We start from the raw sequence: 15,840 nt of genomic DNA on the forward strand, positions 1-15,840 counted from the left end.
AAAATATAACAAAAAGGGTTTGTAGATATTACAATACATTTGGCAATAATACCAATGCTATTTGACTTTAAAAGCAGTGTATATGGTCTGGCAGAGGCGTATTTGAGTTCTGGTATTGTGCTGGTTATGAATGGTCATTGTGCTGATTTTGTCACACATACCTGAGAACCTTGACCCAGTTAAAGCATCAACCAGAGGTCTACTGTAAGGAGATCTGGTGGGAAATGCAGGTCACTGTGGTGACTGTGGGACTACAAGTTAAAACCTGGTCACACTGAAAAGTGGCACAGTGAAACTGAGCTGCTCATATTTGCAAGATGTTTGGTGCTAGGAACTTTGGAGGCATAGTGACTTCTGGCAGGTCTAGCTGGTGAACTAACTGCACGCTAGCCTGCTGGGAATGTGCTAGCAGTAGTCAGCAACAATAGCTCTCTCAGCTTCCTTCTGTTTTATCTGTACCGAGCTCTTTCTCCCTCATGGCATTTTGTTCTCAGAATTGTACATTGCTTCATTAAAGAGTTATTGAGGAGGTTAAAAAAGTTTGCTCTGCCTGTAAAAATGCAACCAGTCTCATTAATTTGAATGGGCGAGGTGCACTGACACAGCAGGTGGGACGGGGGGTCATCCAAAACAACGCTGCATTAGTTTAAAAGTTTAACCTGGGTAAACTTTTGCTGCAACATGACATCATTAGGCAAGGCATTGGGCTGACAAATTATATACATGCACGAGCATTCCTCCAAACGGACTGCCTGAATTCTGTGTTGTTTTAATGCAAGGCAAATGGCTTTCTGAATGCAGCCTAAATTCACACAGTTCACTCAATGTTAGTATCATTGACCTCCTGTTTCTAACTGCCTGAAAACCATGCCTCTTTTGTGGCGCAGTTTCAGAAGGTTAAATAAAATTAAAGTGGATGATGTAACACTACTAATAAGCTACAATAGTGTCTTCTATTTTGGACCTAGCAAGAAGAAAATAAAGTCAGTATAAATAATCAGAATTGCATCAGATCTTGTGTTTCAGCAATTTAACTTGGAGAACTTAAAACCATGGTTCAAATAGCCACAAATTTATAATGGGGGTTATAAAATAAAATAAAATAAATGTCTTTTAGACAATGTTACATATAAATGGTCAGTCACACCAGCACCATTAGTTAATGGCACAAATTTCTGTGTCAGAGTTCACCAAAATTGAACTCAACATGAAAAATCTGGACAGATTTACTCCACCTCCACAGCCAACAATTCACTGGTTTTTGGGAAAAAGGATAAACTGACGGCTCCACCCATGCCTTAAAGGATAAGGCTGGCAGCATTTAATCATTTTTATGTTATCAACAAATCCCATAAAATGGCCTAAACTCTTTCCCCAGCTTGTCTGTGGCACGCAGCCCCAAGCACATTTGTTCCTACTCAAGATCTTCAAAAACACATTACAAATAAGTACTTTCATTTTTAAAAATGGCCAAATAGTTTCCTAAAATAACTGGGCACAGTAGGTTTTTAGCAAATGTTTCTCAAACAGGAGGAAACATTGTGTTTTTGGGGGGACTACTTTCAGCTGTGGATTTGGCACTCTACTGAGTATTTGTACAGCTGGATGGTGTAAGTGGGAATGGTTCCAAATTAAGTTTTGATTTTCCTCTGAGTCAGTGACTACATACGTACTGATACCAGTGGTTCATAGAAGAGGAACTTTTTTACATCTTAACCATGAGTGTCTCGTGTACTTTAACTATCCCTCTCCTTTGCCCTGCTTCCAATGGCATTTACAAATATGTGACAGCTGGCTAACATTAGCATGGTCATGTCCCTCTGTATTGTCAACTTAAAGACTTTGTTTTGAATTTCCTGAGCAGTGCCTAATACCTAAACCTTTAATATTTGAATTCTGTAAGTCGGTGTGCCTCTATATAAATTCTGTTTATTGTAAAAATGCCACAATCTCTTTGCAGTCGTGTCTGAGTTGGTGGAAACCCCCTTGTTTTGGTGGGTTGGTATTTAAGTAGTATTTAAGTCTGTATTATCTAGGGAAAAGTCCCAAAGTGGTCCAGGGGTTTGGTCTTAAGGAAGAACTAGTCAAGCCTTAATAACATCTCCACCAAAAGTGGCAGTAGAAAAAAATGACCATGAACTCAAGTTTAAATAAATATTCAATAGAGATTCAGATAGAGTTTAGTAGTGTGTCCTAAAACTCTAAATATTAATGAATTCATGGGTTTCTTTAATGATAAAATTCTAACTATCAGAGACAAAAGTCATGACCTCTTGCCCTAAGCCAGTATCAATTTATCTTTTAGGAACCTTACAAAAAGCTGTTAAACCTATTATATATTTATACAGTTTTCCTCCCATCGACAATAACCAACTAACTTCAATGATTTCTTCATCTAAACAGTCAACTTCTTAGACCTGATCCTATCAAGGCTACTTGCAGACATTTTAGCCTTAGTTACTCTTCTGTACTAGATTTGATCAATCTGTCTTTATTCGCAGTTTAATATACTGCAGTCCTTAAGAGCAGCTGCAATTAAACCTCTTCTAGAAAAGCCAACTCTTGATCCAGGTCTTTTATCCAACTATAGACCTATATATAACCTTCCCTTTCTCTCTAAGATCCTTGAGAAAGCAGTTGCCAATCAGTTGTGTGACTTTCTACATAATAGTTTATTTGAGGGTTTTCAGGATTTAGAGGGCACCGTAACACAGCACACTGGTAAAAGTTAAAAATGATCCTAATTGCATTTGATGAATATCGTGCCTCTGTACTTGTCTAGTTAGATCTTAGTGCTGCATTTGACACCATTGACCATCACATCCCATTACAGAGACTGGAACATTTAATTGGCATTAAAGGATCCGCACTAAGCTGGTTTCAGTCCTGTTTATCAGATCGATTTCAGTTTATACACTTCAGCAACAAATCATCCACGTACGCAAAACTTAAACATGGAGCACAGGGTTCTGTGCTTGGACTGGTTATGTTCACCTTATAAGATGTATGCTTCTTTTAGGAATTTTTACTTGGAAACACTCCATTAACTTTCATCTTTATGCAGATGACACCCAATTATATTTATCAATGGCGCCAGATGAAACTGATTAAGGACATAAAAACCTGGATGATGTGAAATTTTCTGCTATTAAACAAAATTGAAGTTATTGTACTTGGTCCCAAACACCTCAGAAACACATCATCTAATAATATAGCAGCCTCCAGCGCCACTGTAAGGAATCTCAGAGTTATCTTTGATAAGGATGAGTGCTTTAACTCCCACATAAAACAAACTTCACGGAGTGCCTTTTTCCACCAACATAGCAGAGCAAAAATCAGGTTTCAAAGAGATGCAGAAAAACTAGTCCATGCATTTGTTACTTCTGGGCTGGATTATCGCAATTCAGTGATCAGGTATCATCATATCATCATCAGGCTCATAGTACGATCTTACCCCACTAGAACACTGAGCTCCCAGAATGCAGGTTTACTCGTGGTTCCTAGAGTCTCCAAAAGTAAAATGGGATGCTGCTTGTCCTTCTCCTAACAGCTCATCCAGCTCTGTGAAATTTGGCATTAACAAATATATTTCTTAAAGTATTTCACTCTTATATTTGTCATATTTTAAGAGCTAGTGCATCTGTCTCTACCTCACCTGTCGTGCAGCGAGCACAGACTCTTTCCTCTGTTGGTAGCCAGGAGCTCTTTCTCTACGGTTAGACTGCGGTCACTGAGTCTGTATTTGGTCCGGATCTGTCTCTGCTTTGTATCTCTGACAGTAAAGAGACACTCTGCCAATTTATATTCATGATTTAGGGCCAGGAAGTAATTAAGTTTGCTTTGAGTTTTGGTTTGGTTTGATTCGTCCAGTGTTCCAGATAGGCATCTTTTGTTAATTTAATACTTTGGTTTATTCTGATTAGTCGTTGGAGAGCAGTGTTGGTCTGAGGTTGAACAGTATTGGGTGTTATGTGATCAGTTAGTCTCAGGACCAGCTGACAGAAGGAACTCTTCTGCGGGGGTTCAGCCCCCCACCCCCGCCCTCTCTCTTTCTCTCTCAATCCAACCAGCCACAGCAGATGGCCGCCCACCCAGAGCCCGGTTCTGCTTGAGGTTTTTAGGGAGTTTTTCCTCACCACTGTCACCAAGTGCTCGCTCATGGGGTCATGTTGGGTCTCTGTAAATGATATTATAAAGAGTACGGTCTGGATCTACTCTGCTCTGCGATAACTTCTGTTATGTTATATAAATACATTCTTTTTTAAAACTGACAGTAAGAAACAAAATAGCACACAATGGCTGAACCACTACTCGCATCCTACAAGTATCCTGTGTTACTGTTAACATTTAACAGGTTTAGGCAGCCATGCCTTACAAAACCATGACAGGCTAACAAATACAGAAAACAGGGGCATTATGAAATTGCCTCCTTTGATAAGAACCTGCAGGCACAGAGGGTGTTTAGCAGCTCAGCTTCAACTTTGTGTGAGTCTGTGATCCCTCAGCCACGTAAACCGGTGTTTGGGTCATGTGAGGTGAAAACAGCTCATGACAGAACAAGAAAGTGGTTTCTAAATTACGCAAAACTTTGCTCAGCCCCCACGCCTTAAAGAAATTCATATCAGCTTTTAAAGTGCAAAGGTTTCAGGGAACACTTTTAACCATATGTTGCTTGTTGACAGGTTAGGGTTTTTGACATGGTTCATTGCAGTTACTGCAAGTTATCTGACAGATAACAGTTGGTTAAGCTGATAATGGAAGGGCTGGACACACGTAAACAGAGATTTACAAAGACATCTTGAGGGGTAGTGGTTCGAATTGAAAGGATAAAGAGTGAAGTGAGAGTAAAATGAAACAGCCAAATAAACCCAAATAAACCAAAGTTCCAGCTGTTTTACTGAATTCACTGAAAACAATAAGCATTGCTGCTCTATGACAAAGTTACTACAAGTTATTACTTCTATCAAGAACACAATTTACTGACAAAGACATTTAGCACATTCTGTCTTGCATGTATTTCAGTCTTTTCAAATGCTCTGATATAAAACCAGTCAGTAGCAGCTCTCTTCTTACTATATATTTTTTTAAAGCATGTATAAGTAAAATAACTTTTAATGCAAAGCCTTGACAGACTCATCATTCATTTCACAGACTGCACAGAAATACTAAATATCCATTGTTTAGATAATAAAGGCTCCTAAAGCTAGTAAATCCCCAAAATATATGGCTGTGCTAAAACTTTGTAAATGAATGATTATGGTCTTAACTCTGTCTCCAGTGTGGTCTCTGGAGTAAAGGAAATGATCAAAACTGACCAATAAATCTGATCACTACAGAGTTAAAGCCTATTGAAGGCAAAAATATAAAGATAGTGTGTATTTTTCTTTTTCTGAAAAAAAAAACACATCATATGTTATATATTAATTATTGCAGGAATACTTTGATATTTTGGGAAATATAATTATTCCAAATATTTCAATTATTCTCTTGCATAGAGTTAGATGAAAAGATAGATACCACTCTCATTTCTGTGTTGGAAATATGATGCCACTACCAGCAGGTTAGTTTAGCTCAGCATGAACAATTGGAAACAGCTAGCCTTAATTTGTCCCCAAAAAACATGTTCTTTTTACACTTTTTTGTATAAAAACAAAAAGGGGGTGGTTTTTGTTTCCTCTGGCCAGAGACAGCCTAGCTGTTTCCAGTCTCTGTGCTAAGCTAACCAGGTGCTGGGTGGAGCTTCATATGTAATGGACAGACATAAGAGTGGCATCAGTCTTCTCATGATTCTTGATGAGAAAGTGAACATGTGTATTTTCCAAAAAATCCAGAGCTACTCCTTAAAAAAACAAAACAAAACATGCACTTCAAGTGTGTGTCCAGTATGATACAACATATGTACGTTATATAAACCAGTAAGCCAAATGGCACATCTGTGCTGTGTCTAATCTACACAGTCACCAGCTATTTTTAAGGTTGTTGCTTCACATTTGCCTTTATTAGACAGTGCAGCATGGAGACAAAAACAACACATAGAGCGAATGAATGTCAAAAAATGTCCCAAGGCACTGTAAAACTCAGATGTTTTAAAAACAGCACTATGTGCATCTATGTTGCCATGCAGTTGCCTTTTACACTTCTTATATACCACACCAAAACCATGAACCTTCATGGCACATGGGGTTTGCTTTTGTTGAAACCTGTTGACTGTCCAACATGAAAGGAATTACATGTGAATTCTCTTTTAGGGTTGCTGTTCTCATTAATAGTTTTTATTTTCCAAGTGGGGCAAATAAATACTCAGTTCCAGGAAGACTTATCCAGAGACAGCCTCTGTTATCTTGCCCTAATGACAAGCAATCTTCGAAACACACCAAAGGCTGTCTTTGGGAATGGGTTGGAAATGAACAAAACATGAGTGAAATTCCTCTCCAAATCAAAATCACATTAGTAGCCTTACTGGAAATCTCTTCTGGATAATAACTCTGTGCTTTGACATTTGAGAATAGTCTTTCATTTTCACAACAGTGTCATATCAAACCTCAGCTGACGCACTTTGTCCCAGCTTTATCTACTTAGTTTTGGTGCTGTTTCAGACTGAAAAGTCAAAAGAGGCAGCGCGACTCATCTCTGAGCACGCTGATAAACCACAGTGAGGAACACTGTGTAAAACGTACCTATCTTCTTGGGGCTGACTCTTTATCAATACAACAGATTAGTTATTTTTCAGGGCTAAATGACCAAGCTGTGTGATGCGATAAAGAAAAAAGCCACCCTCTTTAAAGACGTGCCGTTCGGTGTATCAGTGCTGCTCTTGTGGACAAAGGACGCTGGTGATCCAAGGTGATGTATCAGTGTGCATCGAAGGCTCCATGCAGCCACAGCGGCCTAGACGGATTAGCCTGAGAGGGACTACATAACGGTTGCTTAGTAACTACAAACCTACTCAAATGCTTGACGAACATAAGGGACAGAGCTGTATTTTAACCATGAATAGTCAAAAGTGCTTTTTATTGTAACCTTACCTGCACATGATACATAAGTCATTACAATCACCTGACAGCCCCTAAAACTAGTGTTGCACGGGTGTGTGTGTGTGTGTTTGTGTCCTACCTGAGACGTGTGTATTCAATGACTCTCCAGTGGCCAGTGTACCAATAGTGCTTTCGGCTGGATCCCTGCCACTCTTAGTGCTTTGCTGCAGGCTCTGTCCAGGCTGTTTTTCCTATTCTGGGATGTCCTTATATGACCTGCGCTCCCATGCCAAGATCCAGGCTGTGTCTAATGAAAGTAGGGTTCCAGCAGTTTATTTCAGGAAAAAAAAAGAAAAAGAAATCTCTCAAAAAAACAGAATCAAGGCTCAGGCCGCCAGTGTTTCATTAAACCATACTTGTCAAGCTGGCACTTGAGAATGTGAAAAGTAGCAGTAGCTGTGGGGTTGTGGTGGCAGACTAGGAGGTTTAAAGAGAAAGAGGTATTTACACAATGAAAATGGAGCTTTTATTAGTTTTTTAAGCAAAAAAGACTTTTTAAACTTTCTTTTTTTTAAAGAAATATTGCGGCAATAGAGATCCGTAAACAACACCAGTGAGCCATAAAACATTACCTTTTTATCTTTGTTTTTCTCTTGCATCTTATTTGGTTCATCTGTTGTGTTTGTTATGTTGAATTTATATGGTATGATTGCGCGGTGTCCATGTTGACACTGTATAAATCCAACTTAAAATTATTCTAATTTGAAGGTAAAAACTGACTGAATGAAGGTCCCTAAATGGTAAAGGTGGTTGGGGTGAGGGCATGTAAAGGTGCCAGTGTAATCTAGGAAGAGAAAGTGAAGCTAAGTTAGTGTCCTTGTCCTCCTGTTGCATTTGTAATCATGTGCTTAGGAGGTATTCAGCGGTCAAAGTGTGTGCATGTGTGCTTGTGTGTTTGTGTGTTGGTGTGCGCGGACAAGGCCCGTGATTTGAGGGATCCATGTCTGAGCGTTTGTATGTTGACATTCTTTGCTAGAGTTAATGAGCTTAAGGGAGACTTAGTATTTCTGCGATGACCTCTCAGACCATTGGGTCACACAGGGCTGAACCTGAGCTGATCTTATAAGTCCTAATGATTCTAAGAAAATCAGTTTCAGTCCGAGAAACCAACACTGCCCAGGAGCTGTCTGCAAGCCAGCACACATGCTCTTTTCTTCCTTTAGCCTGGGTGTAAACAACCAAAAGACATCAGTGGTCTAATCCAGATCACAGCAGCAGTTTAACAGAGTGGTATGGAGAAACCAAATTCAAAGGAACTCCTGATTATAGAGTGCTAAGTGTTTAAATTCTTTCTCTATTGCAGACTAAGATCAGACATTCTTTATACTTGATGGGTGACATTTCTTATTTAAAGGGTAAATACCTTGTTTGGCAGCATTTCAATGACCTTTAGCACAAATTACATCAGTAGTATGTTACATCTGATAAGAAACTCTTCTCGGTAATCTGTATCTTATTTCAACTGGCTGATGTTCAGCTAAAAAGCAATTATATCATTGGCATCCTTCTGTGACATATGTTTGCACTAATCAAGTCTCTTTCTTGCTGCTGTCATATGTAAAGCCTTTGTACACACAAATGTGCGTCATCTTGTAAATCCAAGTCATGTTAAGACCTGGATGAAATGAATGGAGTTTGCATGTTAGAGTGAGAATGGTAGGCCCCTTGAGACAATGCGGTGTGTCATCAGTTAGCTGAATCTTTGGCGTCTGAGGGCTGTCCGTCTGCCCATCAGCATCTGAGTCACTTCCATTTCAGTGGAAAATGTTCTATTTGCATTGTTTTTTTGTTTTGTTTTTTTTGCAGGACTTTGATCACAACAAGCATAGTCCTGTTTTTGAATTGCACAATGTGAAATACATGTCTGACGTGCAGGAAAAAAGTTTTTTGCAACCTCAGGAACAAAGTTCTTATTTTCAACTGCCAGTTGCTTTTCTTCCTCCCTATCACCGGATAACAGTTAAACCACTTCAGCAGTGGCTAATTCATGTCATAATGAAGAAAATTTAATGTATTTCCTTCGGGAGAGTGACCTTTTCTGAATTACATCAATACACTGAATTATATTATTATTTCTTCTTTTTTTTAACATTTAGAGGTAAATCCTATGGGCTGATGGTCACATTATTTTGATGAAAAGGAAGCTATAATCTAATTTTAAACTCCTAAATGCTCCTTATTCTGTTGTTTGTGAAGGGTCTCCAGTTGTCCAGGTCATGGCAGTTCCAAATGCAACGCAAAGGCAACTGAATGTGCTTAAGACATGTGAGATGTTGACTCGGTCATCATCAGAGACGTTAGGTCATGGTGCAAACAGGGGCTAAGCTGGCAGGGGAGGGATCTCAAAACTAAATTGTAAGTGGCTGATGAGTGATATCGTAGACCACTTACTCTGTTTGGTAATGGTGGTTCAACACCCACTCACACCATGAGTCATGTGACCCCAACGGCTCTCAAGGTGTTAACCCCACAAAAAGGTAAATACCTGGTCTCCCCACAAGTCAGTCAGAACTGAAGTAGCCCTTGGGATGAGAGGTGTCTTCAGAAACCTCAAGCGGGCCCAGTTGGCTTCGTGTTACATTTAGAAATACTTATTCTATTCAGTCTCACATGTTGTCCCGTATTTTTAATGACAAAATCATTCTGTGATCGCTTTCCATAGTACATGATGCATGGCATCCCTTTCTACTACTTTGTTTACTAAACAAACCACCTTCACACTTGCAGATGTTTGTGTAAAAGCAGTGCAGGCATGTAGCTGTTGCACATCTGGTCCGTTACGGGCATTTCTCGCCAGTTTGTCTGCTGTTCTTTTCAGAGTTCTGCGAAACACCATCAGAGGCCTCCAGAACCACAGCTGCTAAACAGTTCCAGGTGTCTCCAGTCAGCCTGGACGTCTGTGCTGCGATCGCAGGTGCAGTTCTTAAAGAAATTTGTGTGTGTTAAACGGTTGTTTCAGTTTATTGCGACTTGAATCTCATTTTTCTTGGGTTCTTGGGCATTGGTGCCTGGCAAACAGGGTGACATCATCAGAAAGAAGTCAAGCAGGGCTAAAAACACAAGCACAAGTCTGAGGATCAGACAGGTTTTGAACAAGCCCTCAGGGTGAACCACATTTATTTGAAAGAGACAACAAAATGCAGTGCATCATGGTTTAACTTTGACCCACATGCTGCCGTTTTCCACGAATTTAGTTTTCCTGTGCATGGAAGGACTCTAACTGACATTTAGCGTGCATTCACTTTCAGTTTCAAATAAAGTGGAAGAAAGCATTACCTAACTGTTGGCTGTTGGCCAACATCATACATGACAACATGTCTAATCATCTTACTGCAGCGCTGCTCTACAGCCAAATCTATGTAAGACCGACAGTGTGTGTGTGGGGGGGGGGGGGGGGGGGGTAAGTGGAATGATCCTTTAAAGTCTTGTTGTTTATTTTCAACTCTCTACCATGTGTTTGCTGTTGAATTATTGGTTAAAAGAATTTTCTTTTAACCAAGTGAGGACAAGGAATAACTCTAGATTGTTCATTTTTTACTGATTTTGCTTTCTTTTTATTCTCTTATTCTGTTATTATTTTTCGACGAGACAAGAAAACCACTTTTGTTTCTTCACTTTGCTCCCAGCGAATTGATTCTTCTTGTCATTCCACTTATATCGTCCTATGTGTAGGGGCTTTTCGCATCTGATTTTCAAGTACAAATGAATGTGTTTACGGTATGCCTACATACTGCCCAGACTTTTCATGCATCAGAGGACTACAGCGCCTCTTTGAGTATTCTTCTTTTTCTCAGCAAAGTGATGAAGGAGCTCTTCACGCATCTGCCTCCTTCCTTCTCCCTCTCTTCTGCCTCCTCCAGAAGCCACTTTCCTCACTTACATAAATCTCTCCCCTCTATTGTCCTGTGCTTTACATCTTCCTCCAGCTCTGCATTTTTATTCTCTGAGTACCACTGTCTGCTTTTATGGTCAGCATCACCTCCATCTCTTTGATGAACATGTTGACTGTGATAATATCACCTATTAAAAACAAAAACATCTATAGTAGCAAGGCTGTTTCTGTTGTTGATAACAGGCTGTACTTTTCTGTCTGCGTCTGGAGGAGACGGGTGACACACAAGACATGGGTGAACAAGTTACATGGGGGGTAGAGAGAGAGAGAGAAAGACAGTGGTAGGAAGGGACAAGAAGGAACATGGTATAAAAAAAATACACACACAAAGAGGCAGTGAGTTGGAGGACATGTTTGGGGGTGGGACAGACAGTCGGGAACATGTTGGCATTAATATGGACCAAGCAGTCACATGGATGCCACCTCGTCAATACCTGTGACAGGGCGGAAAGTTTCAAGGTGAGGTGACCTTGAAAGACCACACTGCCATCGCTTTGTATCTCAGCAGAAAAGATGAACTTGAAATATCATATTTCATTTGACCTTTAATTTACCAGCTGTGTCTCACTGAGACCCTTTTTTTTTGTTAGCACGGTAGTTCCTTCAAAACTGCAAAACAGACACTGAATATATAGAAAATCCCAAATATATCATTACTTTAGAAATAAAATGGTCCAGAGAAAACTTGAACTTTTATTTACTGATTATCTTTCCGTTTTGAAACTGGTGGTAGCAGGTTCATTCTGCCTTCTACTCCTCACAAGGTGTTGACGGGCCCTACAGCAAATCATTGAATGACTCATCCAGCATTTATAGTCCGTATGAATCCAGCGCCGTCTAGTGGCCACAGAGGTTCCTGCGCTTATTCTAGGGAGATCTGAGTTCACAGGCGGAATGACGTGAAGTCAAATGTTTTTTTTTTTTTTCTTTTTTTCTTCTTCTTTTTCCGACTTTCAGGACCAACCGTGCGTTTCGGCTACGGCCAATTAAAACTAATCCGAGTGTCTCACAATCATATTTTTAAAAAAAAACAAAAAAAAAAAACATCCATCCACTGTCATGTTTTATCTACACATGTGGACTGAAGACAGTCATTCAAGCTTTTTTCGAGCACCCCCTCCCCACCCCTCTCTCTCTCTCTCTCTCTCTCTCTCTCTCTCTCTCCCTGGATCTTTGAAGCCCAGAGTTGACGGGAGGTAATCCCCACCATGTGAGTGGGCGGTGCGGGTACCGGAGGCGTGTTTTTTTCTCTTTTTTCTTTTTTTTTCCATTATTCAAATGCTGCTGTAGCCTACCTATAAAAAGAGTGCCTGCGTGCGTCAGATAGTTTTCTCCAATGGGTAAAGGTGACTAAATACTAGTTGTCTCTTTCGCCGGGCCAGTAGCATCCTATCGACAGGGGAGGAGATGATGCACGAGTCCGGCGGTGTCCAAATGGCGAGGGCGCTGAAGCATGCAGCCCTGTGCCTGATGCTGCTGCCCCGGTTCCTCCTGGCCGCCGTCATGCTGTGGCTCCTGGATTTCTTGTGCATAAGGAAAAAAGTGCTGCTGAAAATGGGAGAGAGGCAGGACAGCCCGGACGACCCGCCGGTGTGCGTCTCCGACTCAAATAAGATGTTCACCTTGGAGTCCCTCAGGGCCGTGTGGTACGGCCAGAAACTGGACTTTCTCAAATCTGCGCACCTCGGGCGCAATGCGCCCAACACCGAGGTTGTGCTGGTCCAGGAGGGGAGGCAAGTCAGGATCCTGGACTGCATGAAAGGGAAGAGACCGCTCATTCTTAACTTTGGCAGCTGCTCCTGACCGCCATTCATGACGCGCCTGGCGGCGTTTCAGCGCGTCGTGAGCCAGTACGCAGACATTGCGGACTTTTTAGTTGTATATATCGAGGAGGCGCATCCGTCGGACGGCTGGGTGAGCTCGGACGCGCCGTATCAGATCCCTAAGCACCGCTGCTTGGAGGACAGACTGAGAGCCGCTCAGCTGATGCTCAGCGAGGTTCCCGGGAGCAACGTGGTGGTGGATAATATGGACAACTCGTCCAACGCCGCGTACGGAGCCTACTTTGAGAGACTTTACATCGTCAGGGATGAGAGAGTGGTGTATCAGGGGGGCAGAGGTCCGGAGGGATACCGGATTTCCGAGCTTAGAAACTGGCTGGAGCAATACAGGAACGATCTGGTGAATTCCCAAACAGCGGTGCTCCATGTGTAGTTGAAGATGCTGAACTGCCTGCTGCTCTGCCCATTCTGCTTAAGTGTCCAACCCCCACAGTGCAAAATATTCAGATGCTGCTATCAAATGTTCACATATGGCACATTATGTTTTTTTTTTTTTTCTTGCATAAAGATATTCAGGACTCTTTTGACAGACAGCCTAAAGTCATGTTGAAGCCTATGTCTAGGCAGTAGGCTGGTAATATTGTGCTTGTCTTAATTGATTGCTCATAGCGATTTTCTTTTTTTTTTTTTTTTGTATGGAAAAGTCTTGAATCAGTTGCAACTGGATTCAATTAGTGATCACTCTATTTTTCTACAATACTGATGTGTGTGTGTGTGTGTGTGTGTGTGTGTGTGTGTGTGTGTGTGTGTGTGTGTGTGTACGTGTGTGGATGTGTGTGTGTGTACGTGTGTGGATGTGTGAATATGCGCGCGTTCAGGCTAATTATCTCACTCGGGTGTTTCTATGAAGTTCGGTTTTTAAAAGGCGCAGCCAGAAAACCGACACTGATGCCTCTGACACCGGGAGCGGGTCCATGTTAGCGGGACGCCGTCCTCGATGATGATCGATCGATCGATCGATCGCCAAACAAACGAAGTAATGTTGACACAAATGTAACTGAACAAATGTTTTCAATAAATGTCAGATCACACACGGACAAGTTAGAGGCTACTGTTGACTGTGAAACCGACACCTTAAAGTTCTTCCTTTGGTCTTTGTGTTTTTTTTTTCGTAGTAAAAACACAATAAGAAGAAAAAAAAATGAGAGAAAAGGATGATTTTATGTTTATACTCTCAGGTTTCAGGCCTATTAGAAAACCTTTGATTGATTGTGTCTTGACCCCCCGCCCTTATCCTTTAACCAGGCCATTACCACAGCTAAAGCAGAGTGTAAAACATTCCTTTTTGACTGGTTAGTAAAACATTCATTCTTGATTTAATTAACCCACTTCAGCCATGATGGCACGTTTAAAAAAAAAAAGAAAGAAATCACATTTTCTTGTGTTTTATTGAAACAGCTCTAAAGAGGAGTTTGATGTTGTGTAACATGGTTAATCAGAAGTGATCATGAATCATGGATCTGATTTGATGATTGTGCAAAAAAACGGCCATAAAATGTCAGGATTTCACAGTCTTAAATGGTTCTTTAAATGTGGGAAGGGGGGCGGGGGGGGGGGGGGGGGGGGTGCTAATTTAATATATTATTATTATTATTATTATTATTATTATTATTATTATTCACTTTATTTAATTTCAATATTCTGTTTTATGGCAGCTAATCTGAAGAACTGAGTCAATTCTGATTTTTCTGATTCAGTAGGGGGAAGGATTCAAAATAGTGAACAAGTCTGTATTCTCATTGAAAAAGCTGCATTGTTGGTGGCAGTTACTCACAAAAAGTAGATCAAAGTACATGTTCTTGTTAAGAAAAAAACTTTTTTTTTTTAACTATTTTTTTAATGTTAATTATGCAGAGCCATGGCATTTTCTATACGTGGATCAGTTTGAAGAAACAAAAAAGGGCTGAGCTGATTAGGAGGTGTGATGCAGCGTCTTTAATCCATGTGTCTTTATCTCTTTCTCACTTTCTCATTATTCCTGGAATCTCTGTCATTTTCAACACCCCCCACCTCCCATTTTCTCCTCCTATACATACACTGTATATGTGTACATACACAAGCAGGAATTCACACACAGACACACTGCCACATATAATTAGGATTAGAGAGCAATGTGATGACTGTAGATCCCACGTGGCCCAAGTCTCTGCTGTGTGGTGTTAATGTATTCAGGTTTCTTCATGCCTCAGTTGGTTCTCATTATATCACCACATGCATGTACTGTATGGCTCTGCGTGTCTTTATGCCTTAATGTAGTGTGCTGCGGGAGGTGAACTTCAAGCCGGTGGGAACTGACATGACCGACCTCCTCCGTCCTGAAAAACTACTTTAGTGTTTCAAAAAAAAAAAAAAAGAAAGAAAGAAAGAAAAAAGTATGTCCCCGTTTAAACTTCTCTTTTTAAATCAATCACAGCCCTTCAGGCGCAAACACAGTGTTAAAGTGATTAAAGAGGGTCAGTCAATCAGTGATGTCTGACCAAAGACCTTTTTTTTTTTTTAAATTACAGTGTTGACCTGAGAGAGATATGAAAAGTTAATGGGGGAAAAAAAAGCAGGCCATCAACGTCAAGTATGACGAACCTCTGAGTCAACATCTGTCTTGGCAGGTCGTTTTGTTTCGGTTTCAGCTCTCATCCTTTATTTTTGTCAGCACATTAAAAAAATAAATACAAAGTAGTTTGTATCTTGTCATTATCTTGATTCTGCATCACTAGAGTTTTACAGTAATTGAGTGTCAAAGTATTCATGAAACACCTCAGACCGGTGCACAAGAATCAAGGGAAATGACACTTTGATTTGTAATGGAAACAGGTGAAATGTTTTGAACAAAAAGCTGATTCTCTCTTCACTGATCAGACATCTTTGACCCATCAGTTCATTTTCATTCACCGTAGGACACAATTATTGACATACTCAACTCAGTTGGTATTTTAAATTTTTAAATTTTAAACGAATAGAAGAAAGAAGGTTGTAAGATGAGGTGTGCACACGAGGGCCTTCGGATTATATATATATTTGTGTGTGTGTGTCCCACATTCGGTCAGTACTCGGGCATTGACTCCACACATTAAGG

At 40.6% G+C, this 15,840-nt stretch overlaps 1 protein-coding gene across 1 annotated transcript; it reads left to right on the forward strand.

Annotated features, from left to right (window-relative positions):
• Positions 1–12,231: 12,231 nt before the first annotated feature.
• LOC121200104 (thyroxine 5-deiodinase-like) lies at positions 12,232–15,197 on the forward strand. The gene has a single exon (XM_041065194.1). The coding sequence runs from the start codon at positions 12,334–12,336 to the stop codon at positions 13,138–13,140; it is 807 nt and encodes a 268-aa protein (XP_040921128.1). The 5' UTR covers positions 12,232–12,333; the 3' UTR covers positions 13,141–15,197.
• Positions 15,198–15,840: the final 643 nt, after the last annotated feature.

The sequence above is a fragment of the Toxotes jaculatrix genome, chromosome 19, assembly GCF_017976425.1.
Source record: "Toxotes jaculatrix isolate fToxJac2 chromosome 19, fToxJac2.pri, whole genome shotgun sequence".
Taxonomy (NCBI): domain Eukaryota; kingdom Metazoa; phylum Chordata; class Actinopteri; family Toxotidae; genus Toxotes; species Toxotes jaculatrix.